The sequence below is a fragment of the Nicotiana sylvestris genome, chromosome 1, assembly GCF_000393655.2.
Source record: "Nicotiana sylvestris chromosome 1, ASM39365v2, whole genome shotgun sequence".
In the NCBI taxonomy this organism is placed as follows: Eukaryota; Viridiplantae; Streptophyta; class Magnoliopsida; order Solanales; family Solanaceae; genus Nicotiana; species Nicotiana sylvestris.
Genome location: NC_091057.1, coordinates 93573360 through 93586143, shown reverse-complemented (window position 1 = coordinate 93586143; position 12784 = coordinate 93573360). Strand labels below are relative to the sequence as shown.

General features: G+C 42.2%; 1 protein-coding gene across 1 annotated transcript in view; it reads right to left on the bottom strand.

Annotated features, from left to right (window-relative positions):
* The window catches only part of LOC138872441 (uncharacterized), a 32311-nt gene extending 21363 nt beyond the window's left edge, over nt 1-10948 (bottom strand). The window contains exons 1-3 of the mRNA XM_070150439.1: nt 10713-10948; nt 9930-10361; nt 9614-9830 (exon numbers count right to left, since the gene is read on the bottom strand). Coding sequence (XP_070006540.1) covers nt 9614-9830; nt 9930-10361; nt 10713-10948 — 885 coding nt within the window. The remainder of the gene's footprint in view (nt 1-9613; nt 9831-9929; nt 10362-10712) is intronic.
* Nucleotides 10949-12784: the final 1836 nt, after the last annotated feature.

The window sequence follows — 12784 nt, the reverse complement described above, 5'->3', positions numbered from 1 at the left end:
GCCAAGACTTGGTGGAGAGATTATTGTTTGGCTAGACCAGTTGGGTTACCAGCTTTGACTTGGGATCAGTTTTCTCACCTGTTTTTGGAGAAGTTTCTTCCTGTCACTCAGAGAGACATCTATCGGAGGCAGTTTGAGTGTCTCCAGTAGGGTTCTATAACTGTTATAGAGATCTATTTGGCCCGTCATGCTTTTCTTATACTTTTCACTACGAGAGAGAGAGAGTGAGTGAGGAGGTTTATTGAGGGACTCATTCAAACTATTCAACTTCAGGCCAAGGAGACGGGGAGCGAGATTTCCTTTCAGGATGTGACCAATGTGTCCAGGAGGGTTGAGATGGTTCTATCATAGGGGGTGGTCAGGAGTCTGACAAGAGGCCTCATCATTCAAGTAGATTCAGTGGCGCCTCATCTGGAGGTAGGAATTCGTATGGTAGAGGACATCCTCCTAGGTCTTTTCAGTCAGCACTACAGGATTCTCATGGTGCTTTAAGTGGCCGTGGTTCTCATATGCAGTATTCTGATCAGTAGTCCTACAGTGCACCACCAACTCATATCAGTTCACCGCCTCTCCAGAGTTTTAGGGGTTGTCATTCAGGTCGTCAGGGTCAGCAATCTCAGCTGCCAAGGGCTTGTTATACTTGTGGTGATATGGGGCATATTGCTAGATTTTGCCCTTGAGCATCGAGCAGTTCTCAGCATCAGGGTTCCCGTGCCATGGTTTAGGCACTGAGTGTTCCATAGCCCGCTCATCTAGCTAGAAGTGGAGGTAGAGGTGTTAGAGGTAGAGGTAAAGGTATTAGAGGTGGAGGTTAGGCCGCTAAAGGTGGAGGCCAACCAGCAGCAGGCCGTCCCAGAGATGTAGTTCAGAGTGGTGGGGCCCAACCCCGATGTTATGCTCTTCCAGCCAGGCCTGAGGCTGAGGCTTCCGATGCAGTTATCATAGGTACTGTTCTGGTTTGTAGTAGAGATGCCTCAGTTCTATTTGATCCAGGGTCTACATACTCCTATGTGTCATCTTATTTTGCATAGTATCTGGTCATGCCTAGTGATTCCTTGAGTGCTCCTATATATGTGTCTACACCGGTGGGTGATTCTATTGTGGTAGATCGCATCCATCGTTCATGTGTAGTTGTGATTGGGGGTCTTGAGACTCGTGTAGATTTGTTACTTTTGGACATGGTTGATTTTGATGTCATAATGGGGATGGACTAGTTATCACCTTACCACGCTATCTTGGACTATCATGCTACGACTGTGACCTTAGCCTTGCCGAACTTACCTTGTTTAGAGTGGAGAGGGACTCCTAGTCATTCTACCCATAGTGTTATCTCATGTATGAAGGCTCGACATATGGTCGAGAAAGGGTGTTTTGCTTATTTCGCATATGTTCGTGATTCTAGGGCCGAGGTTCCTCCTATTGATTCTGTGCCTGTTGTTCGTGAGTTTCCTGAGGTATTTCCTTCAGATCTGCCGGGTATGCCACCCGACAGGGATATTGACTTCTGCATTGATTTGGCTCTGGGCACTCAGTCCATTTCTATTCCGCCGTATCGTATGGACCCGTCTGAGTTGAAAGAGTTGAAGGAGCAATTGCATGACTTGCTTGATAAAGGCTTCATTAGACCTAGTGTCTTGCCTTGGGGTGCGCCATTGTTGTTTGTCAAGAAGAAGGACAGATCGATGAGAATGTGTATAGATTACCGGTAGTTGAATAAGGCTACAATCAAGAATAAGTATCCATTTTCCAGGATTGATGATTTGTTTGATCAACTTCAGGGTGCCAAGGAATTTTTGAATATTAGGGCATCTGATATCACTAAGACAGCTTTCCGCACTCGGTACGAGTATTATGAGTTCTTGGTGATGTCATTTGGGTTGACAAATTCCCCAGCAACTTTTATGGATTTGATGAACCGAGTGTTCAGGCCTTACTTGGATTCATTCGTGATAGTCTTCATTGATGATATTTTGATCTATTCCCGCAGCCGGGAGGATCATGAGCAGCATCTGAGAGTGGTCCTCCAAACTTTGAGAGATAGTTAGTTGTATGCTAAGTTTTTGAAGTGTGAGTTCTGTTTAAGTTCAGTTGCATTATTGGGTCATGTTGTATCAGTAGAGGGTATTCAGGTAAATCCGAATAAGATAGAGGCAGTTAAGAACTGGCATAGACCCACATCAACTACAGAGATCCGGAGTTTCTTGGGTTTGGCAGGCTATTATCGTCGGTTTGTGGAGGGGTTTTCATCTATTGCAGCCCCGATGACCAGGTTGACCTAGAAGGGTGCCCAGTTTAGGTGGGCGGATGAGTGTGAGGCGAGCTTTCTAAAGCTCAAGACAACTTTGACTACGGCGCCAGTGTTGATTTTGCCCATAGGTTCCGATCCATATACAGTTTATTGTGATGCATCTCATATTGGACTTGGTGCGGTGTTGATGTAGGATGGCAAGGTCATTGCCTATGCTTCACGACAGTTGAAGATTCATGAGAAGAACTATCCAGTCCATGATTTGGAGTTAGCAGCCATTGTTCACGCGTTTAAGATTTGGAGGCATTATCTATATAGCGTGTCATGTGAGGTGTTCACGAATCACAAGAGTTTGTAGTACTTGTTCAAGCAGAATGAGCTAATTTGAGGAAGAGAAGGTGGTTGGAGCTATTGAAAGACTATGATATCACCATCTTATATCATCCAGGAAAGGCCAATGTGGTGGCTGATGCTTTGAGTAGGAAGTCAGCTAGTATGGGCAGTCTTGCATATATTCCGGTCGGTGAGATACCGCTTTCTTTGGATGTTCAGGCTTTGTCCAATCAGTTCGTGAGATTGGATGTTTCTGAGCCCAGCCGAGTGTTAACTTGCACAGTCTCTCGTTCTTCTTTATTGGAGCGTATCCGAGATCGGCAGTATGATGATCCTCATTTGTGTGTCCTTAGGGACACAGTGCTGCAAAGTGGTGCCAAGCAGGTTGCATTAGGTGATGATGGAGTTTTGAGGCTGTAGGGTCGAGTTTGTATGCCTAATGTGGACGGGCTCCGAGAGTTGATTCTAGAGGAGGCCCACAGTTTCGAGTACTCTATTCATCCGGGCACTATTAAGATGTATTAGGATTTGCGGCAGCATTATTGGTGGAAGAGAATGAAGAAGGACATTGTTGCATATGTGGTTGGGTGTTTGAATTGTCAGCGGGTTAAGTACGAGCATCAGAAACCTGGTGGTTTGTTCTAGAACATTGAGATTCCTGAGTGGAAGTGGGAGCGTATCACTATGGACTTCATTGTTGGACTCCTACGGACTTAGAGAAAGTTCGATGCGGTGTGGGTTATTGTTGATAGGCTGACCAAGTCAGCACGTTTCATTCCCGTGGCAGTCTCCTATTCTTCCAAGAGGTTAGCTGAGATCTATATTCGGGAGATTGTGCGTATTTATAGTGTGCCCGTGTCTAACATTTTGGACCGAGGTACGCAGTTTACCTCACACTTTTGGAGAACAATTTAGCGGTAGTTGGGCACACAGTTTGAGTTGAGCATATCATTTCATCCTCAGACGGACGGGCAGTCCGAGCGTACTATTCAGATTTTGGAGGATATGCTCCGAGCTTGTGTCATTGACTTTGGAGGCTCGTGGGATCAATTTTTGCCTTTAGCAGAGTTTGCCTACAACAACAGCTACCAGTAGAGCATCCAGATGGATCCTTATAAGGCTTTATATGGTAGATGGTGTCAGTTGCTGGTTGGATGGTTTGAGTCGGGAAAGGCTCGGTTGTTGGGTACGGACCTAGTACAGGATGCCTTGGACAAGGTCAAGATTATTTAGGATAGGCTTCGTACAGCCCAGTCCAGGCAAAAGAGTTATGTCGACCGTAAGATTCGTGATGTGGCATTCATGGTCGGCGAGCAGGTGTTTCTTCGGGTGTCCCTTATGAAGGGCGTGATAAGATTTGGGAAGAAGGACAAGCTTAGCCCTAGGTTCATTGGCCTGTTTGAGATTCTTGATCGAGTGGGAGAGGTGGCTTACAGACTTGCGTTGTCACCAAGCTTATCAACCGTGCATCCAGTGTTTCATGTGTCCATGCTTCGAAAGTATCATGGCGATCCATCCCACGTGTTAGATTTCAGCACTGTCCAGTTGGACAAGGACTTGTCCTATGAGGAGGAGCCGATAGTTATTCTAGACCGGCAGGTTTGTCAGTTGAGATTGAAGAGTTTTCCTTCTATTTGTGTTCATTGGAGAGGTCAGCCTATTGAGGCATCGACCTAGAGTCCGAGTCTGATATGCGGAGCCGTTATCCCTGTCTTTTCTCCGACTTAGGTACTTCCTTCTTATTTTCGTTCGAGGACGAACAATTGTTTTAGAGGTGGAGAATGTGATGACCCAAAAGGTCATCACTTTTTTTAGAAATAAATTTTGTGTTCCGAGACCTTAAAAACCTCTTTTTGTCCTACCTCGATTTGCGTGCTCAGTTCGGGTGCGTATCAGGAAAGCCATTATGTCAAAATCTATGAAAAATGATAAATTTTTCTTTTAAAATAAATTTAAGTTGACTTTGATCAACACTTTGGGTAAACGGACCTAGACCCGTGATTTGACGGTCCCGAAGGGCCCGTAGGAAAATATGGGACTTGGGCGTATGCCCAGAATCGAATTCTGACATCCCAAGCTTGAGAAATGAATTTTTAAAGGAAATTATTTTCCGGAATATATATGAGTTTTTGGTGTCGGGCCCATATTTTGGTTCCAGAGCCCGGTACAGGTCTTATATATGATTTAAGTCAAGCCTGTAAGAAACGGAGGTCATATGACGTGATTCGGAACCTTAGTTGTAAAATCTGAAACTTTGAAAGTTCTTGAGGTTTTCTTTGATTTTGATGCTAAATTCATAGTTGTTGATGTTATTTTGATGATTTGATTGCACGAGCAAGTCCGTATAATATTTTTAGGTTAGTGTGCATGTTTTGTTTGGAGCCCCGAAGGGCTCGGGTGAGTTTTGGATAGGCCGCAGAGTGGAATTTGGACTTAGGAATTGCTGGTATGTTGCAGGTCTGCAGGATTCGCAAGCCTGGATCACAAATGCAAATAAAGCATCGCAAATGCGAAAGAAGGCCTGGGTAGTCCAGATCGCAAATGCGGAAGACCCAAGTCGCAAATGCGACGTCTACCTCGCAAATGCGAACCCCCTCAGAAATATGGGGTGGTCGCAAATGTGATAAAATCTTTGCAAATGTGAAGAGGACAATCTACTAAAAGGTTCGCAATTGCGAACCCTGGTCGCAATTGCGACATGTGCGACCTGCAAATTCATGACTTAGCCGAAAATCTTTCAGTTTTCAAACTCTTTCAAAACATAAACTCCCTTGTACAATTTTCCAAAGAAAAGTTCTTCTCCAAATCAATTGTAAGTCATTTCTAACTCGTTTTCTTCAATATTTAACATCTTTTCACATGATTTCAACTCAAAATCAAGGGTTCTCATGGGGAAAATTGAGTGTTTTGGGTAGAACCTAGGTTTTTCAAATTTTGGGAATTTGGACCTCGATTTGAGGTCTGATTTGAAAACAAAATATATATTTGGGTTCGTGGGGGAATGCGTAATCGGGTTTTGGTTCAAACCTCAGATTTTGACCATGTGGGCCCGGGAGCAATTTTTGACTTTTTGGTATAAACTTTAGAAAACCTATTTTCATGCATTAGAGTTGATTCATTAAGCATTTATTTATATAGTTAAGTAATTTGTGGCTAGATACGAGGGAATTGGTGGTGGAATCAAGAGGTAAAGTGGTAGTTGAGGCTTGAATTGTGTTTGTGGCATCGAGGTAAGTGTTTGGTCTAACCTTAGCTTGAGGGATTAGGGGCCGTGTCCTATTTGCTACATGTTAATTGTTGAGTACGACGTATAGGCATGGTAATGAGTATCTATACATTGGTGTCAAGCATGCCCGTGAGTCTTATATTATGATTTATGTGACTCCATTTGTATTGTTCATGCGTTATGTGATGATTTCTATTGTTGAGCAAGGCTTGTGGAAGCAATATTTGTATTTGAACATTGAAGAGCGTTGGCTCAAGTTGTAAAGTGATTTATGGAAGTAAAATTGGCAATTGAACCTTATAGAGCATTGGATCAAATTGTGAATTGAGTTGTAAAGTAAATGTGAAATAGAAAAGAGGATTATGAAATTGACTCCCTTGTCGGGATGATTATTATTTAATGTTGTCTCTCTTGCCAGGATGCTATTGTTGATATTATTTCCCTTTACAGGATTTAATTGTAAATTTGTTGATTCCCTTGCCTTTATTGCTTTGTGATTGCTGTTTGGGTGAGGAAGAGTGTTAAAGCACGAAGGGTGATGCCGTGCATTATTTGGGTGAGAGAGTGTTAAAGCATAAAGGGTGATGCCGTATATGATTTTGTGAGGAAGAGTGTAAAAGCACGAAGGGTGATGCCGTGCCACACGATGTACAATTCCGTACCGATTATATTGATTTTTTTGGTGAGGACAAGAGTAAAAGAACGAAGGGTGATGCCGTGCACTTGTTTGATTTCTGATTCTTGTTGATAATTGAGTTATGGTGTTCCTTATATTTACCTGCTATCCTTCCGTTATTTTCATGACCCAAACTGGAGGGCCATGACTAGCACCCGACCATACTTGCCGAGCACCAACATACATTTCATCTAACCTTCATTATTATCTTTTAGGGCTGACGAGATCAATATAAATGGTAGACCTGGATCATAGACAACCAGCAATAAAATATGACGGCATGAACATACATAGCAGGGGATGACCAGACAATCAAGAAACTACATATAAGGTATGAGCTACCATGCTACCATGAAAGACTATACAACATAAACCAGCCGACAAGGCATACCAAACTATATATGAGTCGACACTTGTCTATGAGCCTCTAAATGAACATAAGTGCTGCAACATAGCCGGAACAGGGCCCCGACATACCCATAATGTCTATAACAGAAATGCATACCAAGACCACGACAAGTCCGGATAAGGGATCTCGCCAATCACCGCTGAACTGGACAGCCTACTGTGGTGGGGGAGCTGCACCTGCCTGTCTACCAGGACCTGCAGCACGACATGCAACGTCCACAAACAAATGGATGTCAGTACGAATAAAGTACTGAGTATGTAAGGCAGGGAACCATAAATACGAACAGTAATGTAAGCAGGGATAAAGAATATACAACCTGTAACATCTTAGTACCTCTGAGGGCTACTGACATGAAATGCATGATACATATGTATAAATACATAAACCTTTAAAACATTCACCTCTGTGGGCATCATCATCATCATATCGTACCCGGCCATAATAGGCTCGGTAAAAAATATACCCGGCCATCATAAGGCTCGATAGAATCGTACCCGGCCACGTGGAGCTCGGTAAAATCCAACTGATCAGTGGTTGCACAATAGGTGCCGTACCCGGCCAACTATAGCGTGGCTCGGTAGAGTAAAATAGATACATATATATAATGCATGCTCGACTCATGGAATCACATTCTAAACCTTTCGGAGTGACGTAAGGTCGGTATCCTCTGTACACGTTATTAGGACTAACTCTTCACTATGAACCTTATAAGAATCAGGAAGTACCAACAACATTGATAACATAAGAATAAGAGAAGCAACATTAACATCAATCGTTCCATAAGAGGGAAAACAATGTAAGTACTGCTAGCTTCTAAGAGTAGAGTATCTTGGAAGCTCGTTCATTACATTATGTACAATCGGAGTCGTGCAAAAGAAGGAAAGGGATAGCCTCACATACCTTGTATATACTTCCCCAATCTCAAGCTATGCAATTGTCAAAACTCCTTAGTCTACAATAAGAGAAACGATACTATCGTTATCATTTAAGCGTCATAACTATTATGTATCGACCACAACCTATTTTACGATGAAACGGACAGCACCTCCCCTATATATATGACCTCACACCATTCAAAACAATCACCAAACATCCCAAACAACATCAATAATAAACATATTGATCTTTCCAAAATAGTCCACACACAGCCTAATCACTCCATACATACGACGACCACCGTAGTCGTGTCAAACAACCTGGAAATGTTACGAATAACTATCAGCCCATAAACCTACATATATATGGTGTTTCTCCACACCCTTCCTCCTCCAAAACTCCACAAGATAGTAGTAAAATACGCAGCCCAACAACAACGCAAAACAGTCCACAAAACAATAACATTACTACCAAGCCTTTCGATATATATTTCACAAGTTCTAGCTTCAATGGCTTAGCCGCAACTTGGATAATCTTAAATACATATAGAGTAAGAGGTTACTTACCTTTATACAGAAAGAACAACTCCAATTTGACCTTAAATTTCCATGAAATATCCCTCCAATGCTGCCACAACAACAAAAAAGCGAAACTAGCGATCAATTAGTGTTTTTCGGCACTAGAATCACTTTAGAAGGCTTGAAATCACCTAGGATTGATATTAAGAACATGAGGGAGTATTTACAGAACATAAACCCTTTAAAAAACCTCCCACACGAGCTGGAACGACGCAAAAATGAGCAACAACAAGAAGAACAAGAGACTTACTAGCGCCACGGAATTCCCGACACTTGATTTGTGTTGTTTGCCCCTTTTTTGGGTCTTGAATCTTGAGAGAACCTTGAGAGGATGTTCCTAGGGTTCTAAGGTCTGAAAATAGTGAGAAGAAATGACTTAAAACGGGTTGGAGGCATCCTATATAGGTCCAAATATCTTAAACCGCCTTAGTGGGCCCCATAGAGAGGTGCTTGGCGCAGTCTCGCGAAAATACGAATATCTCTCTACTCCGAGATCGTATCGATGAACGGTTTAATACGTTGGAAACTATACTCATAGATATTTAATTTGGTTGGTAGATAAGCCCGTAATTCCTTGAAAATTAGGAGAAAAGATTAGAAACATTTGACCTAATGTTTAAGTAAAATTATGAACCTAAGTTGCGACAACTTTTGTCGACTTTTGTTTCATAACTCGTTTGACTTCAAGACTTATGATACGGATATTATATGATTAAAATACCTTAATACATGACCTCTTGAGTGTATTAAGAACTACTAGATTTACCTGAAAATACGAGTTACAACATCCTTGATTCATTTAACTTCTAATACTTGTTAATCACCCTTATACACTCTTGTATCACTTAAGACCAATAGGATTGACTTCTTATCATCTCAAAGATAATTCCTTCTTGGATTTATGTTAACTAATATATGGCATGAACTAACACATGTGGATATGGGTTGTAACACCCTCCCCCCCTTAGGAACATTCGTCCTCGAATGTAAGGGTTTATGGGGAGTTTAAATCATCGTGGATTCCAATGGAAATTTCCGATCAATTTTCCCCTATAAAATGGTCACTAGCAAAACTTGCAAGTAATTAAGCCCAACATATGGCTTCACAAGGCTACACAAAGCATTATGCGTATTTACATTATCTACATATCACCATTTTGTATTAAGGAGGAGTATTCTCAAATTATTGCTTACCTCATAGAGCCGTTTCACCTTCCAATGTATCTTGTCTTCCACCAGCATCCTTGTTATCTTCATTCTGGAATAGGTAAGGATATTTAGACTTCATCTCCTCTTCTACTTCCCATGTCATTTCTTCTATATTTTTGTTCCTCCACAATACTTTGACGGAAGCTACATATTTTGTTCTCAGCTTGCGGACTTGTCGATCTAATATCGCCACTGGCACTTCTTCATATGATAGGTCCTCTGTAACTTGTACATCTTTGATAGGGATGACTCGAGAAGGGTCTCCAATACATTTCCTCAACATAGATACATGGAATACCGGGTGGACAAATTCCAATTCGGATGGCAATTCTAACTCATAAGCAACCTGTCCAATCCGTCGAAGAATTTTATACGGCCCGATATACCTTGGACTCAGCTTACCTTTCTTCCCAAAATGCATAATACCCTTCATTGGTGAGATCCTCAGGAAAACCCAATCACCAACCTCAAACTCTAGATCACGACGTCGGACATCAGAATAAGATTTTTGCCTGCTTTGTGCCGTCCTCAATCGCTCCTGTATCACTTTCACCTTCTCAATAGCTTGGTGAATCAAATCTGGCCCATATAATTCTGTTTCACCGACTTCGAACCATCCAACTGGTGATCTACATCTCCTCCCGTATAGTGCCTCGTATGGGGCCATTTTAATACTGGAATGGTAGCTATTGTTATAGGCGAATTCTATGAGTGGAAGATGATCATCCCAATTCCCCTTAAAATCTAGAACACATGCTCGTAGCATATCTTCCAATGTTTGAATGGTACATTCAGCCTGTCCGTCAGTCTGCGGATGAAATGCAGTGCTGAGATTCACTTGTGTGCCTAAACCTTTCTGAAAAGACCTCCAAAAGTTAGCTGTAAATTGAGCTCCTCGGTCTGATATAATAGATACCGGCACACCATGAAGCCTAACAATCTCCTTGATATACAACTTCGCATAATCTTCAGCCGTGTAAGTTGTCTTAACTGGCAGAAAATGGGCACATTTTGTAAGTCGATCAATTATCACCCAGATGGAGTCAAACTTATGATAAGAGCGAGGTAATCCAATAATGAAGTCCATATTAATCACCTCCCATTTCCAGGTCGGAATCTCTATATTCTGAAGCAATCCACCGGGTTTCTGATGTTCTATCTTTACTTGTTGACAATTGGGACACTGGGCTACAAATTCTGCAATAGACTTCTTCATGTTATCCCACCAATACTGCTCCTTGACATCATGATACATCTTTGTCGAGCCGGGATGGATGGAATATCGGGATTGATGAATCTCATTCATAATCTTCTCTCGCAACCCTGCCACATTAGGCACACACAATCGGCTCTGGTATCTCAGTGCCCCATCTTTTCCGATCCCAAAAGCCATACTTTTACACTGTTGAATGCTTTCTCTTAATCGTACTAAGATAGGATCTTCATATTGTCGTGCTTTTACCTCGGCTACCAAAGATGATTCTGATGTATTCTGTACAGTAACACCTCCGTCATCAGAGTCTAACAATCTGATTCTCATATTGGCTAGCTGATGAAGCTCTTTAATCAACCCCCATCTACCTACCTCAATATGTACTAAGCTTCCCATTGATTTACGGCTGAGAGCATCTGCCACAACATTGGCTTTACCGGGATGATACAATATCTCGACGTCGTAGTCTTTCAATAATTCAAGCCACCTACGCTGCCTCAAATTCAACTCTTTCTGCTTGAAGATGTATTGTAAACTCTTGTGATCTGTGTAGATGTCAACATGGACGCCGTATAAGTAGTGCCGCCATATCTTCAAAGCATATATTACTGCAGCCAATTCCAAATCATGGGTTGGATAATTCTTTTCATGCTTCTTCAATTGTCTTGATGCATAAGCAATCACCTTCCCACGCTGCATCAATACGCACCCCAAACCTATACCTGAGGCATCACAATATACCACATAACCTTCTGTTCCTTCAGGAAGAGTGAGCACTGGTGCGGATGTCAATCGATTCTTCAGCTCCTGAAAACTACGTTCACAAGTGTCAGACCACTGGAACTTGGTAGCTTTCTGTGTTAACTTAGTCAATGGTGATGATATAGAGGAAAACCCTTCTACAAACCGCCTATAATATCCTGCTAGCCCCAGGAAGCTGCGGACTTCTGATGGTGTTGTAGGTCTCGGCCAATTCTTTACTACATCGATCTTCTGAGTGTCGACACTAATACCCTCATCAGATATCACATGGCCAAGGAATTCTACTAAGTTCAGCCAAAATTCACATTTGGAGAGCTTAGCATATAACTTACGATCCTGAAGCGTCTGTAATACTATCCGCAAGTGGCCCGCATGTTCCGCCTCCGAACGAGAATGCACTAGAATGTCATCAATGAATACAATCACAAACACATCAAGATAGGGCCTAAATATAGTATTCATGAGATCCATAAAAGCTGCTGGGGCATTTGTTAGCCCGAACGACATCACCAAGAACTCAAAGTGCCCATATCTTGTCCGGAAGGCCGTCTTTGGAATATCCTTCTCCTTAACCCTCACCTGATGATACCCTGAACGTAAATCAATCTTGGAGAAATACTTGGCACCCTGGAGTTGGTCAAACAGGTCATCAATTCTTGGAAGTGGATACTTGTTCTTTATAGTAAACTTATTCAACTATCGATAGTCGATACACATCCGTAACGACCCATCTTCCTTTCGCACGAATATCACTGAAAAAAAACAAGGTGAATATTAGAGACAAACACTTACGACTCAACTCTACGCACGATCTAGATTCAGGAAGAAGGTAACAACCCTAGATGTCATGTAGCCTCCTGATTATAAATGTGGCGCGCTACACATCCATAATCAAGACTCTACTAGACACGGCTCATAGACAACCCCTAGGACAGACTTGCTCTGATACCAAGTTTGTCACGACCCAAACTGAAGGGCCATGACTAGCACCCGACCACACTTGCCGAGCACCAACGTACATTTCATCTAACCTTCATTATTATCTTTTAGGGCTGACGAGATCAATATAAATGGTAGACCTAGATCATGGACAACCAGCAATAAAATATGACGGCATGAACATACATAGCAGGGGATGACCAGACAATCAAGAAACTACATATAAGGTATGAGCTACCACGCTACTATGAAAGACTATACAACAAAAACTAGCCGACAAGGCATACCAAACTATACATGAGTCGACACCTGTCT